This window comes from Python bivittatus, unplaced genomic scaffold, assembly GCF_059951505.1.
Source record: "Python bivittatus isolate LINGU-HERP-01145 unplaced genomic scaffold, Pbiv_v1 ctg000330_np1212, whole genome shotgun sequence".
NCBI classification, from domain to species: Eukaryota; Metazoa; Chordata; class Lepidosauria; order Squamata; family Pythonidae; genus Python; species Python bivittatus.
This window is the reverse complement of record NW_028277058.1, coordinates 9,049,106-9,068,485: the sequence shown is the minus strand read 5'-3', so window position 1 is coordinate 9,068,485 and position 19,380 is coordinate 9,049,106. Positions and strand designations below refer to the sequence as shown.

The following is a 19,380-nucleotide window of genomic DNA, read 5'->3' as shown; positions in this document are numbered from 1 at the left end:
TGGGGACTTGAGGGTAGCATGAGAAATGACACTGGGGCAGAGCCTACCAGTTGTTGGCATTGAAATAGGAATTTACTGAAACTACATTTCATTTCATTTCAGTCTGCCCAACTCCCATAAGACTCTGGGTGGCTTACAGCTAAGAACCAATATGTATATGTATATGTATATATCTCAAAGCTATAGATCAAAACAAAACAAGCAAAGAAACAAGAAGGAGGGTCCACAAATACCCTTTCCCCAAGGCCTGGGAGAACAACCAGGTTTTCAGTAGCCTCCTGAATGCCATAATCTTTGGGGGGAGATCATTCTTCATGCTCTGAAGAGACCATGGCTATAACTTAGATTCACATTCATATCCCACAGATCAAGCCCTTTCTGAAGATCAGCCAAGTGAAAACATGGCTGTGAGCAGTTAGTTCAGTATTACTACTTAAACCTGACACAGAGATGAGACAGAAGAACTACCTCCAATAGAAAAATACATTTTAGAGATACTTTTTGTGCATTTCTCTGCAAAATAAAAATGCAAATATTTATCCCACTGCATTCAAAGGGACTTACCATACATGGTCCATAGCTAGATGGACAATCTTGGGGTCAAAATATAATTCAAAGTCTGTTGGCAGATGGCCAAAAGAACAGTGATATCACTATTGTGAGTTGGACTGGAATTTTAAACTTTTTTTTTAAGGAGAGGTGTGTGGTATTTATACAAATGATGGATATTTTAAGCTTTGAACAGTGAGAAAGTGAGAAAATTTTAAAAATGCATGACCTAAAGTCACCATTTGCTGCTTCCCAGGTGGGCAACTACAACAGCACATACTCTTACCATGTCCTGTCCACTCCCCATGACCCTCTCCCATTTTTCTTTTTGCCCAGCCAATCAGCCTTTAGCTGGGTTCCAGGAAGGAAAGGAAAGAGAAAAAAAAACATTTTTCACCAGTGGTGTTAAAAGCAGAGGGAAAATGATGATGTGGGACAGGAGTGGCAGGAGGAGGGAGGTGAGACTCCCTGTACAATGCTCCTGAAGTTTTTGTAGTGGATGTATGCAGGCTTCTTTGCATATGCCATGGTTTAGAGTCAGCTGTGGGGGGTAGTCTGATGTAATGTTAAAGGCACAGGGATAGAAATTGGAAAACTGTGAGTTCCAGTCTCGTCTTAGGCACAAAGCCAGCTGGGTGACTTGGGCCAGTCACTTCCTCTCAGCCTTATGAAGAAGGCAAGGGCAAATCACTTCTGAAATCTTGCCAACGAAACTGCAGGGACTACCAGAGGAAGTTGCCAGGACTCAGCACTAACTCAAAGTTTTTCCCCCCTTCTTCTTAAAGCCAGCTATTGGTCTGCTAACACTTAGCTGCCCAGAATCACAATAAGCGGTGCTATAAACCCAAAGATGCCTCAGACACATCATTAATCTTTCTCATAACCCTTCTTCTGCATACTTGGCAAATAATCTGGAATGTCCTGAAGTGGTTTTGCAAGCCCAGAGCCACTTGGTTTCCTAATTTACCATTTGCCATAGCACTTGCATACCTCTGTGTCCCTTTTCCGTAACCTATGCGCCGTTCTGAAGTTCCTACGACACTGAAAAACAGCATATGGGAGGCAAAAGTAAACTTTCTATGATCCAGCACAGTCTCCAGCCCAAGAGACTCTTCAGAGCCTGCTAAACTTAACCCCACCCCTCCGGGCAGTCCTGATTTTTATTTATACGTCTGTGGTCCAACGGAGTTCAGATGGAGTGCTGTGTGCGTGTGCGGAGATGAGCCGAAGTCATGAGCCTGGGCTCTTTGGAGTGGTTTTAATCAGCAACCCGTTAGAGGAGAATGGAAAACGTCTGACGGGGTGAAGAACTGAGTAAGTAAACATGACTTTGAACTCCAAAAGACAGCGGAGGAAAAGAAAAAGAGGAAAGAAACTAGGCTTTTGCACTGTTAAAAACTGCTCAGGGAGGAAAGCCTCTGTATGTTTTCTGGCAGGAAAAAGGCAATTTAAAAGATGAAGGAAATGGTTTTTTTTTTAAAGAACCCATCAGAAGAGGAATTGGAAAGAGGGGAGGGAGGGAGGGGAAAGAAAGCCCTGCTAGAAAAGCCTTCATATTTTTCAGCTGTGTGGGCAGAGCCCATTGCAATTTTTAACCAATAAATTGAACCTAATTGCTCAGCTGGTCCCTTTCTGGGTATTGTGCAATGGAGTTTTGCTCTGAACAGTCACATTTCTTCTGCTGGCAATACTTGGAAACTTAATGTGTGTTCATTTCCAATCCACAGTGTGTACGTGTTACTTCTTTCGGTCTCTCTCCCGACCAATCCCATTGTTTCTTCCAGGTCAGACACTGTTTGCCTTTCTCCGCTGGGGACTTATCATTTCTTGCCAGCTGATGTCATGGAAGAACTCAGGTCCAGAAGTGATGGAGAGAGGACTTGAGTGGGGAAAGCACACCTTCCTGCCTTTCTTTCATGCTGGTAAAAAGCAGCCAGACTGATTGCCCCTATAATGTGGAAATGGGACAAATCAGAAATCTGAGGTGCCATGGCTTGCCGGCAAATTGTGCCTGGCCGGAGATGGTGTCGTCTTCGCCCGTTCCTGATGGTGCTGGTTCTGGCTGCCTATCTCTTCTACCAGACCCTGATGCCTTTAAGATCCAGGAGACTGGCAATTCCTACAACTGGCAATGGACTTCTGCCCAGCAAAGCAGCTGAGGTGCCGCGTCAGACACACCAAGTCTTTGCAAGGCGAGTCGGTTGCTTCCTTCCTTCTAGTAAACAACAAGGGCAGAAAGAGGTAAGAAAGATCCTACCAGTTTCAAATAAACCCTGGTTCGTAAGCTAGAGTTGCAGTCAAAATTAACTTTTGCTTCCTAAGTCACCCACGTCAGTGAAAGGGACATAATGAAGGGCTTGGATTGAATCCCTTGCTCTAGCTGCACTGCCTAGATGAAGGTGACCCAAAGAGACGCCTGCCTGGAATGAAGCATAAACATCCTGCTGGAATGAAATTATGGAAAAAGAAGAAGCAACGTAGAAGAAGATGGGGAATAGGGAGGAAGAAGGAGTACAGTTTCTTAACTCAACCTTCTCTGTGCAGTCTAGTGTTTATGTTGCTCCAAACTGCATGACAAAGGATCAAAGGTGATACAATTAAAGCCCAGGAAAAAAATTACATTCATCTACTCCCTTACTTTGATTGCAAGATTCAGTAAAGCAGGTGATGATAGAAGGGTTGTAAGAATAAAGAGATAAGGATGAATTGGCAGATAGGTTTGAAAGGAGCAATAGCACCCATCAAACAGACCGTGCAGAATATTATTCTGTTTTCTACCCTAGGGGGTAATAATACTCGTCATCTTTGTCAATAACTTTATGGTATTTCTATACTTTTCAAAGCTGGGCCAGCTCATGAGAACTGAAATGGAATTTCTAGGGAAAGTATTTTCCTTTCAGCCAACAAATACATGGTAACTCATATTAATATCCAGTATGCGTTAATTCAGGAGTAGTGGATTCCTCCAAGGTAAATGTGCTTAGGATTGTTGGCAGATGGTCAAATCCTCACTGTGCTTTGTTGCACCTGCAAGTCTCTGTTTGGATTTGGATGGATAATGTGACTGATTTGATCTATACCAGCATTCCCCAGCCAGGTGCACTCCAAGTATTGGAACACAATTCACAGGATTTTCAACCAGGGATTCCCAACCTATCTGGAAAACACCAGGTTTCAGGCAACTGCTGTTTATTTTTCAAACTAGGATTTTAGCAAATGCCTGAGGCTAATCATTATTGCTACTCTGTATATCTATTACGTATTGTATTACACGGCACAACAATCTTCTCCAACCTGGTGCCCTCCTGTAGTAAATTCCAGCATTGTCATTAGGGCTGATGACATTTACAGTCCCAACACATCTTGAGAGCGCTCAGAGAATTCCATGCTGTAGAAAACGATAAAGAGTCTTGTTTATAATATGTACAGACTGGGTTTTTTTGCTGGTGGCAGTAGACTGGTTGTTGTGTTTTGTTTTGTAGTGCCACTTCAACAATTGACCAACCTCCTTCCTATTTTTGGGGGGGAGATTAATTTAATTACAATTATTCAATGGGAAACTAGTATTCACTAGGGCTATGTAGGGCTCTGGAGTAGAAGGCCAAAATGGGTTTCAAAGCATACAGGGGTACCACTGTAGCATCTATCTATAGCTCCCTTGAGCAGCTGTGCTTTTCCATAACTGCTCCCCACAACTGCCAAATGATCCTGAGAAACAACACATTTGGGCTAAGAAGCTGAAGACAGGCGCTGTGTGCTTGCTCTCTCATGCTCCAAAGCATCGTTTTGCTTTCCACTCACTTCTATCATAATCTGTATTTCCAGGAATATACAGGAAGCTAAATACATGCCACGTGCATTCTTAGAAAACGAAAATGATGGGGGTGGCAACCAGTGTTTTGTTCTGATGTGGCCCACCAACCCAGAAAAACACAAAGCTAAGCTGTTTGGAGGCGAGAGGGAATGGTGAGGACAATCTCACCAATCTGCATTTTGGGAAACAGGTATTTTACAATGGATCACCCCCACTGTGACAACCATTGTAGAAGTGGGTGAGATCTGCAATGGCAGCCATTTTTTGAGAATACCCATCATAACTCCCAGAATTCCAGTTATGCTCCCCAACACCCAAAAGCTGGGCAGTTTTCAGGCATGAAATGCTGTTACACATTAGCTCTAATTTTTTTAGCAAGTTTTGGCCTGACCATTCTGTAATGACATTCAAAACAGGATTGAGACTTGGATAGATGTTTAACCAAAGTCAGATGGCATGGCTTCACTCAAATCCCTGAAGTTAATTAATGTAAGTCCCCATCCCTACATGAGTATATGTAGATATTTGAAGACTTTTAAAGCTATGCATGAGGCACTTTCTGGAAAAACATGCAAAGAAAGAAAGAAAAATAATACTATACAGATTTCAGCACTTGTGTTTTAACTGTGCTTTATTCTGGCTGCATTACAACCAATACCTTTTTTCACATCATTCTGTTTGTTTATATCTCCTTGGCACCAGAAATGATGAAACATTTGCATTGAAATATGTATTTGTTAGTTTTTCATAAAGTGTACCTGTAGTTGTACTAGCTATTTTGGTTGTGGCATCAGCTCTACACAACTGCATCAGAGTTAAATCTCTGGAAAAAGAAATGCTGTTATAAAATGCATGGACAGCTTTTTAAATTAAATGTCCTCCGGGCAAGAGTGTTTTTATTATAAGGAAGCCTGTATCACAGTACAAGTAAAATAACTCCTACCATTCCTGAATATCTGTCTGCTTCCTTCCTCTACAACCCAATCTTATCTTCCTATGAAATGTCCCAGATAATTCAGGTTGCCTTTTACTAGTTTCTTTGGCAACACATCAGACTATGATTTAATTAAATAGTTGTAAACAGGTATGATTAATGTGCATCTGAATTTTTCAGCAATATGTGTAGAATACTACCAGATTTAGTTGCATTGTGTCTTTCCCAGTAATTCCTAGAAACTTTCTTGAGAATGACTTTCATTTAAAAAAAAATATTTCTAAGGTAGGAAACATTCCAAAAAATGGAAAAGTTAATAATTGCTTAGTTTATGTCAGATAAAGCCTCCAGAGACTTTGCTAGAGTTCAACATCTAATTCTTGTATCTACCTTTCTACAATTAAAAACATATTCAACTGTTTTTCTTACCCATGTTTATGTGTTTTAAAAATACAAGGGAATCTAATGTCAGAAGTTTCCCACAGCTTAAAAAAAGATCTGATGAGAAATTGGGATGAATCTGGTCTCCTAGTTTATTCATGATTTTCTGGGCTAGTTGTGGCAGCATCATTAGAGTTAGAGTAGAATGGAGATCTAGATCTCATTTGGAAAGATTCCCAAACCAACAACCCATGCTAAGGAAATGCTGAAGTCTATTCTCACTAACTGCACTCTTCCAAGGCAGCATGTCATCTGCTTGCATGTAGGCTAGGATACTTTCATATAGCATTCATATACATTTTCTATCTGTATTGACTAGCTGACTGGCTGGGAGGCAGATAGCAATGTAGGTGCTGTGCTAAAGCAGCAAACCAGGATTTTTTTTAAGGGTTATGGGGTTATGAAAACAGGAGACTCCAGATGTTCCTTTGTCCAAGAACTTCACAAATACAGAAGAGTTGCTGCTTCTGATGATCTTTGACTCAGTACAAATATAGGGGAAAAGCAGATTGGAAACGGTCTATCTATATCCCAATTTCTAAAAAAAAAAAAAAAAAAGAGGTTTAAAGGAATGCTCTAATTACAGGACAATAGCCCTAATACCACATACCAGCTGTTGGAAATTCTGCAGAAGAGATTATAGTGCTGTATGGATGGAGAGATAATTGAACAGGCAGGCTTCAGAATGAGCAACAGAACACAAGATCATATAGCTAATATTAGTGGATAATTGTAGAGAGCCAGTGAGATGCCTTAAAGCAAATATACAGAAACCGTTGTGTAAACGAAAAAGACAGAAGCATTCCTTAAGTCCTGGGAAGATAGATAGCATAAAAAGGGGCTCAGGCTGATTCCTCCCTGACTCCCTGGGTATAAGAGACATGGGAGGAACAGGACAATCAGACTTGCAAAAGATTCTGTTATTGTAGCCTATCTCAGTAAAGTATACTTTTATAAATTACTCCACAGCTTTTGATAATATAGTAATTCAAGACTTTGAAGTTTCTCAGAGCAATAGGTATACCAAAGCATCCAATTCTTCTGATAAGAAATCTCTACAACAACCAGGAAGCAACAATGAAAACAGAATTTGGTAATGCTGAATGATGGAAAAACAGTCGCACAGGACTGCGTTCTATCATCATACTTGTTCAACGGAATACATTATAAGGGCTGCATGTCTAGAAGAACTTAAGGTGGGGTCAAAATCAGAAGGAATAACTTGAGATATGCAGACCACACTATCTTGATTGCAGAAACTGAAGAAGACCTAATAATGATCATTCTAAAACAGGAGTGAAAAGTTGAGCTCTCTTTGAACATCAAGAAAACAAAGATTATGCTGCAAAAGTAGAAGAATTTAAGGTAAACAATGAGACAATAGATGTGGTTGACAGTTACAAATTTTAGGTTCCAAAATTGATAAAATGGTGGCTGTGTCAAAGAGATTTAGAGTAAAATAACAATGGTCAAAAAGGCATTGAGGGACCATAACATTTCTATCACAACAAAAATTAGAATGGTCCACTCAGTGGTCTTCCCTGTTATGATGTATGGATGTGAGGGATGAACTCTGGGCCGGAAAGAGAGGAAAAAGTTTGACTACTTTGAATTGTCATGTTGGGGGCAGCCAAGAGGACCAACTGTAAAGTATTAGAAGAAGAAATCAAGTCTGAATGTTCAGTGGAAGCAAGTATCCCAAAACAACAACTACCATACTTTGGACGCATCAGGAGGGCTGAAGCATTTATGGAAAACATGATAACACTGGGCAAGGTAGATGGAAAGAGAAGAAAGAGCTGACAGTGCATGAAGTGGATAGCTGGAATAGTAGAAGCTACGGAGATGCACCAGGAGGTCTTGGCGATGTGGTAGATGGCAGTATCACTTGAACAGTTTTTATCCAGGAAGTCACCAGGACTCAGCTATGACCCAATGAAGCAATATAACAAAAGCTTGATGAACAGGGACTAGAAGAATCTTGCCTTTGGTGTTCCAACATTTTAAAGTGCAGAATGTAATAATCTCATATGTGTAACTCAGTACCAATCCATATTTGCATATCTCTGCTTACGCACAAATGCACATGCACACAACTTCTGGGGAAGCAATGGCGAATTGAAGACAGCTTCGCTTTCAACAGAGCCGATGACCATGGCAGAATGAGGATTCGATGACCAGATTGGCACCTCGAAATTCCTCCCCAGATAAAGGGGATCATTCATAGGGCTCCTTACAGAGGCTCCCTGGGACGAGACTGTAAAACAGTGGTCTCTAGTGGGTCTTAGAGCTCTGGGAGCTAGGAGAGTCGACTTGCCCAAGCCGCGGCCTGAAGCCTTCAAAGAGACACTGGGTTTGCCCACTTCCTTTCTTAATTACTTCTGAAAATGGCTTGTAAATTGCTTTTTGGATACTGAGAACCTTCAGAAAGATGAGTTTTATTTCACGGGGTGAATTTCCTTCAATCCTCAATGAATGAAGTTCCATGTAAGTTTAAGAACTTAAAGATATTTTTTTTTTTAATTTGGAAATAAGCAGCAAAATGGTGATTAGAACATTGATTTTGGAAAGTTATAAATGGGCTAAGGGGCTAGATTGACTGGAAATAAGATGTTGAAAATAACTATAAGACTCCTTCCTGTGATTTGTTTAAAATCCTTTTAAAACATATTAAGATCTTGAAGTTAAGTGTAAGAAATCTTTCCATGGAAAAATGGTATGGATTAGAGAAAAACATGATAAAAGGAGACCTTGAAGGCTGGTTATTAGAGGCAATCAGAAAGAACTAAAGATTACAATTAAAGGAGAAGACCCACTAATACAGAATGGAAAACAGTATTTTAACTCTGGAAGATTTCAAGGATATTTGGCAACAATGTACTCAGAGCTTTCTCTTAAGATTGTCTGATACTATAAAAATGGATTTTAAAGAGGAGATAGAAGATGATACAACTGAGAATCCAGCTGTTTTGGATATGGATTTAAAAGGGATAGAATACAAGAATGATATTGACAAAGATGCTACACAGGACTTACAAATGAAACTGGCTGATGTTTTAATAGCTAAAAGGGACATACAAATAATACATTAGCAGTGTGACTTAGATGTGTGGATTTCAACACAGAAGAGTGACTTGGACTTACAAAAGAGGTGTGTTACAGTCATGAAGAAGTTTCTGAGAAAGGATAAAGAAAAAATGAAAATAAATCAGTTTTTGGGACATTACTTAAAAGGAATAAACATCAAGGTTTTTAAAACCAAAAAGAAAGGTTATAAAGTCAGCTTGTTTGATCAAGGTTAAAATACGTGATGTTTTTTCTTCTAGTAGTTTTTAATGGATTTTGCTTGACCAGGATTGAATGACGAAACCATAAAGATTTGCTATTAACTACGATATGGGGAGAAGAGTTTTTTTGTTGTATGATTAGAGATGTGTTATGAGGTTAACATTGAAATAAAGTGTTAAATTTGCTAAGAAATTTCTGAGAGGAGATGAAGAGAAAATGATAATAAATTAATTTGTGGGAAATTATTTGGTTTAAAGTTTAAGATTTTCTGGTAGCTCTTAATGGAATTTTTTTTTATTAAGTTTGAACAAAGAGCTTTTATAGGTTTGCTTATAGATATAAGATAAAATATGGGAAGAAGAGATTTTGTATTTTTAGAGAAAATGATAAGTTACTGTGTAAAGGAAATTAAATTAAATTGATTTACTTGTTTAATGTTATATATATTGTTGTTTCTGGTAACTCTTAATAGACTTTTGCTAATTAAGATTGAATAATGAGGTTTTATTATTTACTAATAGATAAAAGATGAGATACGGGATGGAGATCTTTGGTTGAAATGTTAGAGAAGGTGATAAGTTACTGAAATTATTTCTACTTGTCTTGATGAAGGGGGAAGTCATTTCTTTATATATTCTTTTTTCTTCTCTCTATGTATGTATGTTTGTATGTATGTGTGTGTGTATATACCACACACATACACACACACACACACACACATATAGATATAGATATAGATATAGATATAGATATAGATATAGATATAGATATAGATATAGATATAGATAGCTATGTTTTTTCCCTTTGAACTTTTTATTCTTTCTTTTTTCTTTGTACATTTTTCTTAGTTTGTATTAGTTTTTTATCTATGTATTTTTAAACTTTAATAAAAATTATTATTAAAAAAACAAACACACATGCACACATACATTGTTTTCAAAACACTCAGAGCAAAGAAACTACTAATAAAATCTCTCAGTTTAAAATGAGTGTATAACTGTAAATTCCAGTTATAAAATTTAAGTTACAAAATATGCTGATCTTTAACAAAAGGACTTTAGTAGCCAAAATGTGACATTTATCTTTTAATCAGAAATTAAATCAAATCCAATTAAACTAGTTTAAATTACAAGTTTAAAGACAAGGAAAGAATTATACAACTTTTGCTTATTTTAATTTTCTGACCTCCTTTATGCTAAATTGCATCATCTCATCCAATTTTAAGAATACTGTAAGGAAGGTCGGTCTATTCTAGTGCTCTTGGTGATGATATATTGTTCCTCCTCTAAAAATAAGTCCCAAAGCATATTCCCCTGCATTCTCCAAAACCACTGCATTCTTAGGCATTTCTGCAACATTACACCACTGGGCATATTCATGTATCCATATCTCATATGAAAAAAAATGTCAACATTCTTAGGGATGTCCTTCATACATTAGGACTACAGTTCTGGATGTCTATAATCTCAGCCTTATAACTGTAATTGGCTTCCCTTTGATGGAAATTCAGCAGGCATCCAAGAATGATCAAAGTGGAGCTTGTCATCTTTGCAAAGTATGTGCAGTTGTCCAGTTTAAAGAGGAAGAGTTGAGGCGTCAACAAGTAGATCTTTATATTGAAACAGGTTCTGCCATATTGTCATGCATTCAGATAGAAGAAAGATTTCCAGTCTCAGGGTGATAAACCATAATTAACTCCATTTCATACTTGATAGCTATCCTCATCTGACACACTTTCCTATAAGTATATAGTAGGAGATGCAAAGAATTTAATCTGGAGATAGCAAATGGGAGGGAAATTTGGAGCTAGTTAAATAGCACATTTCTGGTTGTGAATTATGCCTCAGAAGAAATGGCAAATTGTTTTATTTTGATGCAAGGAAACTACAGTGAAGTGATTTCCACTGCAAATTTACCTGTATTTTTCCTCTGAAAGAAATGTTGATTCTAAAAGTAAATCTTAGGAAAAGATCCTGCATTTCATACTTGATTTATAATCCCATGTCTGGGAATTTTGGCAGCTTTAGTCTCCTCATACCTGGAGGCAATCAGATGGTGGAAAACTGATCTAAATAAAACAACTGGCAATGGAGTGAACTACAGGCTGCACGCATATAAAATAACTAAGCCAAGGAGTTTTGAGCTTTAGCAATATTCTTCCTCTGAAGTCAAACTACAGCAGATCTGATTGTCAAGTGCTCAGCCTGCTTTAATGTGGCATCATGCCTACAATCAAAGCATATCTTTTGATTTTGTGGCCTACTCTATATTTAGGCAGCAAACAATGAGAAACACAGGAACATTCCAGTCATTTCAGTCCAAAGCCCACTCCTTCCTGAACAAAAATACTACAGACATAAAAAGCTAACACATTTTAAGTAGCTTCCAGAAAACAACAACAAAAAAGGAAATTCACTTATTTCTAGAAATACAGGAAGCATTAAAAAATCGGATAAACTACATCCACAAAACATATGTTGGGAGGCTGTATAGGGAAGTGCTCCTAATAACGCAAAGAAGGATTCTTTAAAAATATTCTATTATTTCCTCCTTGCTCAGATTAACCACCACTGTCTCCCCAGACCAGATGACAAGCTGATCTTAGTTGCCTGGATGTCTTTTTTCTTACTTGTTTGGCTCCCTTTCTACTCTTTATATATCCCAAACAATAATTTATGTTGCATATACATGCCAAAATAATCTTCCAGTGATAGTTATGTATCTGACATTCCACTTCCTTATTTCAAGCTTCCTTACATTGATTAGATGGATAACGGTATATTTCTTCAACATGAATATGTGAAGGCAACAGGCTAGTTTAGGGCACAGGGCAGGCCATGTCATATACAGGTTTCTTCTCCAACATCCCACTGTCACCTCCCAGCATCTGCTAAATGAAACAACTTCTTTATTTTGCTTAATGACAAGGGTGGCCCTGCAAACCTCTATCAGATTTTTGGCACTGTTGGATATGATAACTCACAGTTGGTCCAACAGAACTCACTATTTCTGGTGGTCTCAACCAATTTAGTTTGACCATTCCTAAAGCGTCTAAACTGAATGCGGCTGACAATGTTGACCTACCCTTTTTCCTCTAGCAATGCATTCACTGTTGTGACATAACTCCACTATGATTAGCTTTTTTCCTTCTGGTCTGAGGCTCTTGGTGCTCTTGGTGCTCTTGGTGTTTACATACAGCTTTATATAACACATCGTTAAAATGCAGTGCAAAATGACTTCTAAGGATTTCTAATCCGTGACATTTCTTACATTACCCAGTTGGGGAGACAAACTCACCACAGAAATAATTGTTTTGAGCATCCAATTTAGAAAGCAAATGGTTGTGTTTAGTATGTGGATGGGCTGAGTGATTCCAGGCAAATTAGCCAGCTTCAGGATGTCCTCCAATGTGATTTTCATTGGTGGATTATGTTTGTACCAAAGTTATAATTTATCCCAAGAGAATTTTAAAGAGTGAGAGCTCCTGCAGAACTCATCTTCAAACAAGCAAATAGGTGGGGAGGGGGGGAATAATTGGACAATAATTATCTGGTTGGTGAACAAATTCCTGAGCCAACATCATATTTAAATAGAAGTTACTCTGAAATTATGTCAGTTATAGAGAATGCCAGAGGCTAGCAAGACGTCTCGTATTAAAAATGAAATGAAAAGACATTCTTACTTGTCTTTTAAACAGAGAATTCTGCTCTCTGTTTTGTCATGAAAAGATGACATTTGATTAAAACTCTTGTTTTATTTATGTATTTAATCAAACTTATAGGCTGTCTCAATTGCAGTGGTGTTACCAGGGCACAAACAAGATGTGCCCATTACTACTTGTGTCACTACATCCTGACTATCTATAATTTTTGAGTGATCTGCCGGAGTAAGAAAACATTGCTGTATTCCAAATGGGAAATGATTATGTTATGGGTGACTGTGAGAAGAGTGTCCAGATTCAGGAACAATTGTAACTGCTGCATGAGATTGATCTGTGGAAAAGTTCCTGGCCATGGTTGCCAACTGCAGAATGTGCTACCATCTTCACACCTTCCAATGTTTCTTCAAAGAGTCAGTGAATGATGAGACACAGGCATGGGGGGCTGCTGGAAAATCTGGGATACACAGACAGTTCTGTGGTGGTCTTCCAGGGCCCTACCACTTACTAAAGTTCATTTTGATCAAGTTAAGTTTGTTTTCTTGCCTTTTTATTATTATAACTGCAGTTGATCAGGTGGGGGAATGGACCACTTATTAGCTGTTTTGATACAATGCTAGTATGTTAGAAACTTTGCAATAAACACACTTTTCCAATATCTATGACCATGATTGCATGTTGTTAGAATGGCTGAGTTGGGGAAAGCAAAGCATAAGTTCTGAACAATGCACAGTGTACTAGAAAAAGAAAACTTCAGGAACACACCTGCAAATTTCTGGGGGAAATGGGGGAAAGTAATGTTTGTTTGAACTCAAGAGGCAGGAGCCCCTGCCCACAAGGTCTGCAAAGTTGCAACATGGCCAAAAAAATAAATAAATCATGTTTAGCTTTGGTTTCAAATAACCAATGGAGCCAGGAAAAAAACTCATGTCTCAAAACAAACACTATCCTGAGATCAGTTAGTCCAGAACCAGTCTCAAAGTGGTGCAAAATGGTGAGGGGAAAACCAATTTTTGTGGTTTCTAGATATCCAGAAGTGTAGCTAAAGAAGTTATGTTTGATAATCTGAAATCTGCTGTTCTGTAGGCTTAAAAAAAAAAATTGTATCTCCAATTTAAGAGCTCACAATTTTGATGAAATTAATGATACCTAACAGAGATAATATCCTAATCCATCACTGAATGGGGCTATCCATAGAAGATTTACAAAATGTATTTATAAAATGTTTTCCTAAAGTGGGTGTGGTTAAACCTGGTTACCCTTCCCTTTAAATAACCTTTTTCCATGCTAGGGAGGTACAAAGTGGGGCCCTTCTAAGCCACCAGCAGTTCTGTTGCCTCTAATGATTCTAATTCTAAGAAAAGACATATCCATTCCTCATTCCTGCAAGGTTGTGTTTACAATCCTTTGTATTCTTTTTCTGATGATATTAATTCTGTCTCTGTGCTAGCAATTCTACCAGTGCAACAAGGATCATTTTAAAAACCTCAGAGATATAAAAACGCTAAACACATGCAAAGCAAGGAGTGATATTACACTGATCTAAAGTGCAACATTAACTAATAGAACAATATGTACTGATGCATAATGAGAGAAAAGCAGAAAAAATACCTCCTTCAAGTCAGTTCAGTTGAACATGCAAACCTGTGGATAACTTGTGATGCAGCTTTATCAGCAGTGTGATATGTGTGGTATATGTGTGGAGGTAAAAGGTACCCCCCATATATATGTAAGCAGCATTCACTCCTAAACCTCTGAGATTCTCCCCCCTCCCTGCCCCCATACATATGAACTCCTTAAAGTGCCCTCGTAAGAAAACATTCACAGCAAGCTAATTGATCCTGAGTGGCGACAGGGGGAGGAATCAGACAGGGGCCAGTGGTCCAGTAAACCAAATTGCTTATGTCCCCTGGCCATATCTCAAAGATAGTATGGCCAGCATGCTGACCTAGGAGGAAGGGGTAAATAATAATAAGGTCACCCAGATGGGTTTATCTAAAATATTCCAACATCATACTGTAATTTCCACTGTGTCAGCCTTTGTCTTTGTCTTGTCTTTGCAATGTAGTAGGCCAAAGGTATATAAGCTCGGGTTCTGCTTTTGCTCATGGCTGTTCAGCAAAGTGCCAATGCTTTGCTGGGAGTCCAGTATATACTGTTTATTGATTGCATGCCAATAAAATTATGTGGTATCTTCAAAGCTTTCGGTGAGCCAGGTTTTGGCCACAACATGGGCATATGAGAATGTCGGTCGTTCATATAAAATTCTTGGTTCTACTGATTTTTCTTCTTTCGCCATCCAATAAAAAACTGCTTTTCAAAAATGGAGAATACTGAGGATGAAGATTCTAAATCTATACCTCAGCAAGATTACAGGGCTATCCTGGAAGAGCACAAGAACAGGGGTGTCCTTCTAATCGCACCATTTTGTGCCTCCCAAGAATTCTTTTTCCAATAATCAACCAGCTGATATCTCATAAGATCCCATGTGATCTTGGGCATCTTTCCCCCTTTTCGCAGAAACTCTTAAGACCAGTCCTCTAAAATGTTGGCTGCAAGTCTCTTCTCTAGGACTATTTTCTATCCCCAGAATTAACTACATCAGCTATTTTACTTTTTTGTAAAAAGTAAAGTGCTATATATACATGCAGGTCCGAATGCTAATTTATGTTCAAGATTCCATAATCTTGCATGTCTTAACATCTGGTTATTCATTTTTTGACTTGTTTAACCTGATAAATACACTTCATTAAAATAGTACATATAGTTAGATGTTTAAAAAATGTTTTTGAGTATGGCAAATCATTCTCTTGCCAAAGAGAATGTAAGATCATATCCTTTCAGCATAAGGGTATGAAAGCCAGCAAAAGGATAATCAGTTTGAGCAAACTGCTTTCCTCTGTGGATATAAGCCTTTTCATGCCAAGATTCTAAAATCTATGATGTAGATTTAATGACTTAAAAATGGAGCAGAAAAAATTAAGATTGGCAAACCTTGGGATAAGTGGAGCATAGTTTCTATAACATCAGACCAAAACTGATAATGGGAATAATATGAATAGTGATGTTAATATTTTATGAACGGAACGACTTAACAGTTGGAATAGTACTTGTTCAAAAGATGGGACATCTCATCCAGACTGACAAGCTTTTTACTTAAAATAATAGTTACAAAACTTTGACTGAAATAGACTTTGAAGTGAATTAATCACAGTATATATAAAATATTTTAAAAGGGAAAGTAAAACATTATAGGTTGTTAGATGGACCTGTTAGGGTAAAAAATGATAAAGGGCAAAATTCAGTACTGAACTAATGGACTTCTTTTTCTTTTTCACCTTGTTTCCTAGCACTCAAAATACAGACTCAAATTCTGCTGTAGAGGGTTAGGGCCTCTAGAGTTGAGGTTGAGAGCACATGGGGAGAAAAGTGGAAATATCTCATTTGATTTCAGTTTTACTATTTAGCTCACTCTACAATTTACAATATAAACCAATAGAAGCCTTGCAGAAGTTTTGAGTTTCAGTTCCCACAATCCCTTGCCAAAGTTCATGTGACTAGTACTGATGGGAATTGAAGTCAAAAAGGTCTGGAGGGCAGCAGACAGTCTCATTCATTGCCTACAGACCCTAACTGAATTAAGACTGAAATAATCCCTGCAGTTTGAACTGGATCTTCCAAACCTCTAACACATGCAGAGCAAAATCAAACATCTGGTTTGTGCCCTGAAAGTATTCCTGCTCTCTAGCATAATTTGAAAATGAAGTTTCCTGAATTTCAAAGGGGAACTACAGTTTCTACTAATGAATGCCAAATTCTTTATGCTTCAGTTCAAGCATATTTATTCAATTAGTGCTACATCAGCCTTTTATAGTGGAAAACACTCATGGCAAAATGCCAAATGAACCTTATTTTACATTTTGTGCTATCTGAAGCACCCCAAGCCGCTCTGAGTTTATTAGCGCCAAAACCAAATGAAATAAATAAATCTGAAGAAAAAGTTCAAAACACCTGCATTTTTATTTTTTCCCTTTTTTATTATATTGTTATAGATCTTGATACATTACACATTATATTGTTTCTACACCTACATTTTGATGAGTGTTTACAGAGAACATAAGCTGAACTTCATTCCTTTCAGACCAAGAATCTAATACAATGTTTTACATTTTTATCTAGACACTTTGAAAATGTGATGTTGGATGATCTGTTGTACATATGCAATGATTTTTTTTTTTCAGAAGAGGCCTATTTTTTAATGATGATCACTGTCCATGATGGAAAAATAACTGCTGGGATTGGCTATATTCCAGTCATGTTACATTATTACTAAGTATTTATTCTGTCAAATTTTATTTGCTAATGTTAAAAACAGAAATTAAAAATGCATGTTGGACTGACAGTGGTGGTATCTTTACAGTTCTTCAGGCAAATTAGATCAGTTAGAGAAAAGGTTTCCAATTGTTCCAATTGTTCACCTTTTACAAACATAGTAGTGTAACCTCTGACAGGGACTGCCGATGGACAAGTGTTGTTGATAAAATCATAAAAATAAACTATTTTTGTCCCTATGTACTTATTTATCCCGTTTAATTCTTTAAGACCCAAACTTGAAATCATCCATTTGAGTGTCCTTAGAGCAGAAGACAGATGTTTTGCAGGCCAGGGCTCATAGTTAACATTTTAGGGGAAACCCTGGTTACAGTGGGTTAATGACACAAAAGGGTGGGATTGTGTTCACACACTTGTTGGTGTCTTTCTGGCTTTCTGGCCTTTTCTTTCTCTCTTGATCTGGAAGACTTCTTTATTTCTTCATTTTGATAAGCGTATAGTTCTTACAGAACTGTTTTTCTGAGTTTGGCATTCATTTGGGGAAATCTTTTGAAATGTTGAAATTCAAGTTCTTTATTTTTCAGATTATGTCAAATGGCAGGAAATAGGTAGTCAGATTTAGGTAAGTATAATTGGGGCCACTTATGGGTTTGGGGACAGAATTCATCCAGTCACACATCTCTCTATCCAGAGAGTAGTGAACCCAGTATCTACTTACCTCTACCAAGGGATCTGTTCCAATGCCTTCAGCACCTCACCTACAAAGTTATGATAGAAAACAGAGAAGCCTATGATAATTATTATGACCCCAGATTCAATCATACATGTTAAAGCTAACTAATTTAGGGAGGAAATGGGAGTTTAATGAAGAGATTCAGCTACCAAAAGGCATAGTGGCCCAGATACTTTATTCAGTATTTGGATGCTATTTTTAAGATCTCAGTCCCTTCAGCTAGTTAAAATATATATATATAAAAGGAGCAATATGAATGAACAAAGACTGATTTGATCCATAACTTTTGATGCTTCATGGTACAAGGCATTCTTTGACTTAAACTGAATTACCAAAAGCTAGCATGAATCAAAAGGTTTTGTGAGAGGTGTGAAGATAACTAGACTTTGGCAGGCTCCCAGACTGTAACTGTGGTAGACAAGTTACTAAAATTGTCTCTTGTGCTTCCTTGCTGGCTCTTCTTACCTGGCATTTAGATAGTAAACTCAAGAAAACATTCTCCCATCTGCCACATTCCACTGGATCATAGGAGATGACTCATAGGAGTATTGCATTCAGGTAGTACAAGGCTTTATATGTGGAAATTAGGGATATAGTACTGTCAAAGCCTGCTCAGTATGGCTCAGATTTTACTTCCTCTTAAGGTGAACTAATCTGGTTCTAAAATGGAACTGAATAAAGTAACATGACCAAATTTTGCTGTTTTCTGTCAAATGCTGTTTTATATGTTGTAACAATGGGTGCCCTCTATTCCCACAATATTTCAATTCTTCCATGATAAAGCTCTTGCCTGTAACATTGATTCCCGACATGACTTTTCTACCACAACTCACTAAAATTGATTCTGGAGTATACAAACAACATTTTAATACAACTTTGTAAGATTATCTCCTCCCTTTCAGAGGGGCAAAATACTGCTGACAGAAAGAGATATAAGAACAGATAAGAATTATGAAATGCCTGCAAATATCAGCTGAGCAATGGTATCACAACTTTGGCATATAGAAGGGAATGTAGATTTTAACTCTTTCTTCCTGCCCCAATGTTCACAGTTAAATTCTATACACACATATGTGTATTGCTATATGCTCTACTAGGAAAACCATATTTGACCATGCTCCACTAAAAATGTAGAGCATGTCGGTCTTTTGGCTTCCAAAAGTTTAAAGGCATATATTTTGGCTTTTAGTTGTAGCATTTTATGTCCTCCATTCTTTTTAAAAACAAGCATTAGTTTTATTTAGTGTGCATGCTGCAAAAGTCAAGACACAGTACAATTTTGCAAAATAAGTTTGTTCATTAACTTTGTTCTGAATCTAAGAGAAAGCAAGATTTTCCATGGAAATCCACTCCTTGCAAATTTCTCCTTGTTACTCTTCCTCTGAATTTCAAAACTGAATGTTGTATTCTGGCTTTTGGAATCTGGTCAAAGCCAATACATGGCAGTATGCAGGAAGTAATAGGACAGTCACCTAAATAAATATCAATCATCACAATGTTTATGATTATGATTATGATTATTTTAATAATATTATATTCTGTATATATATATACTTATTAAACATTTTTAGAATTTTTATTCTGATTTATAGAACAAATAGCCAAATTTTGACTGTGCTATTATTTTTGAG

General features: G+C 37.5%; 1 protein-coding gene across 2 annotated transcripts in view; it reads left to right on the top strand.

Moving 5' to 3' along the window:
* Window positions 1-1,707: 1,707 nt before the first annotated feature.
* The window catches only part of CPED1 (cadherin like and PC-esterase domain containing 1), a 96,636-nt gene continuing 78,963 nt past the window's right edge, over window positions 1,708-19,380 (top strand). For both annotated transcript variants that reach the window (XM_088141685.1, XM_088141686.1), the window contains exons 1-2: window positions 1,708-1,863; window positions 2,334-2,790. In XM_088141685.1, coding sequence (XP_087997811.1) covers window positions 2,539-2,790 — 252 coding nt within the window. In that variant the 5' untranslated portion in view covers window positions 1,708-1,863; window positions 2,334-2,538. The remainder of the gene's footprint in view (window positions 1,864-2,333; window positions 2,791-19,380) is intronic.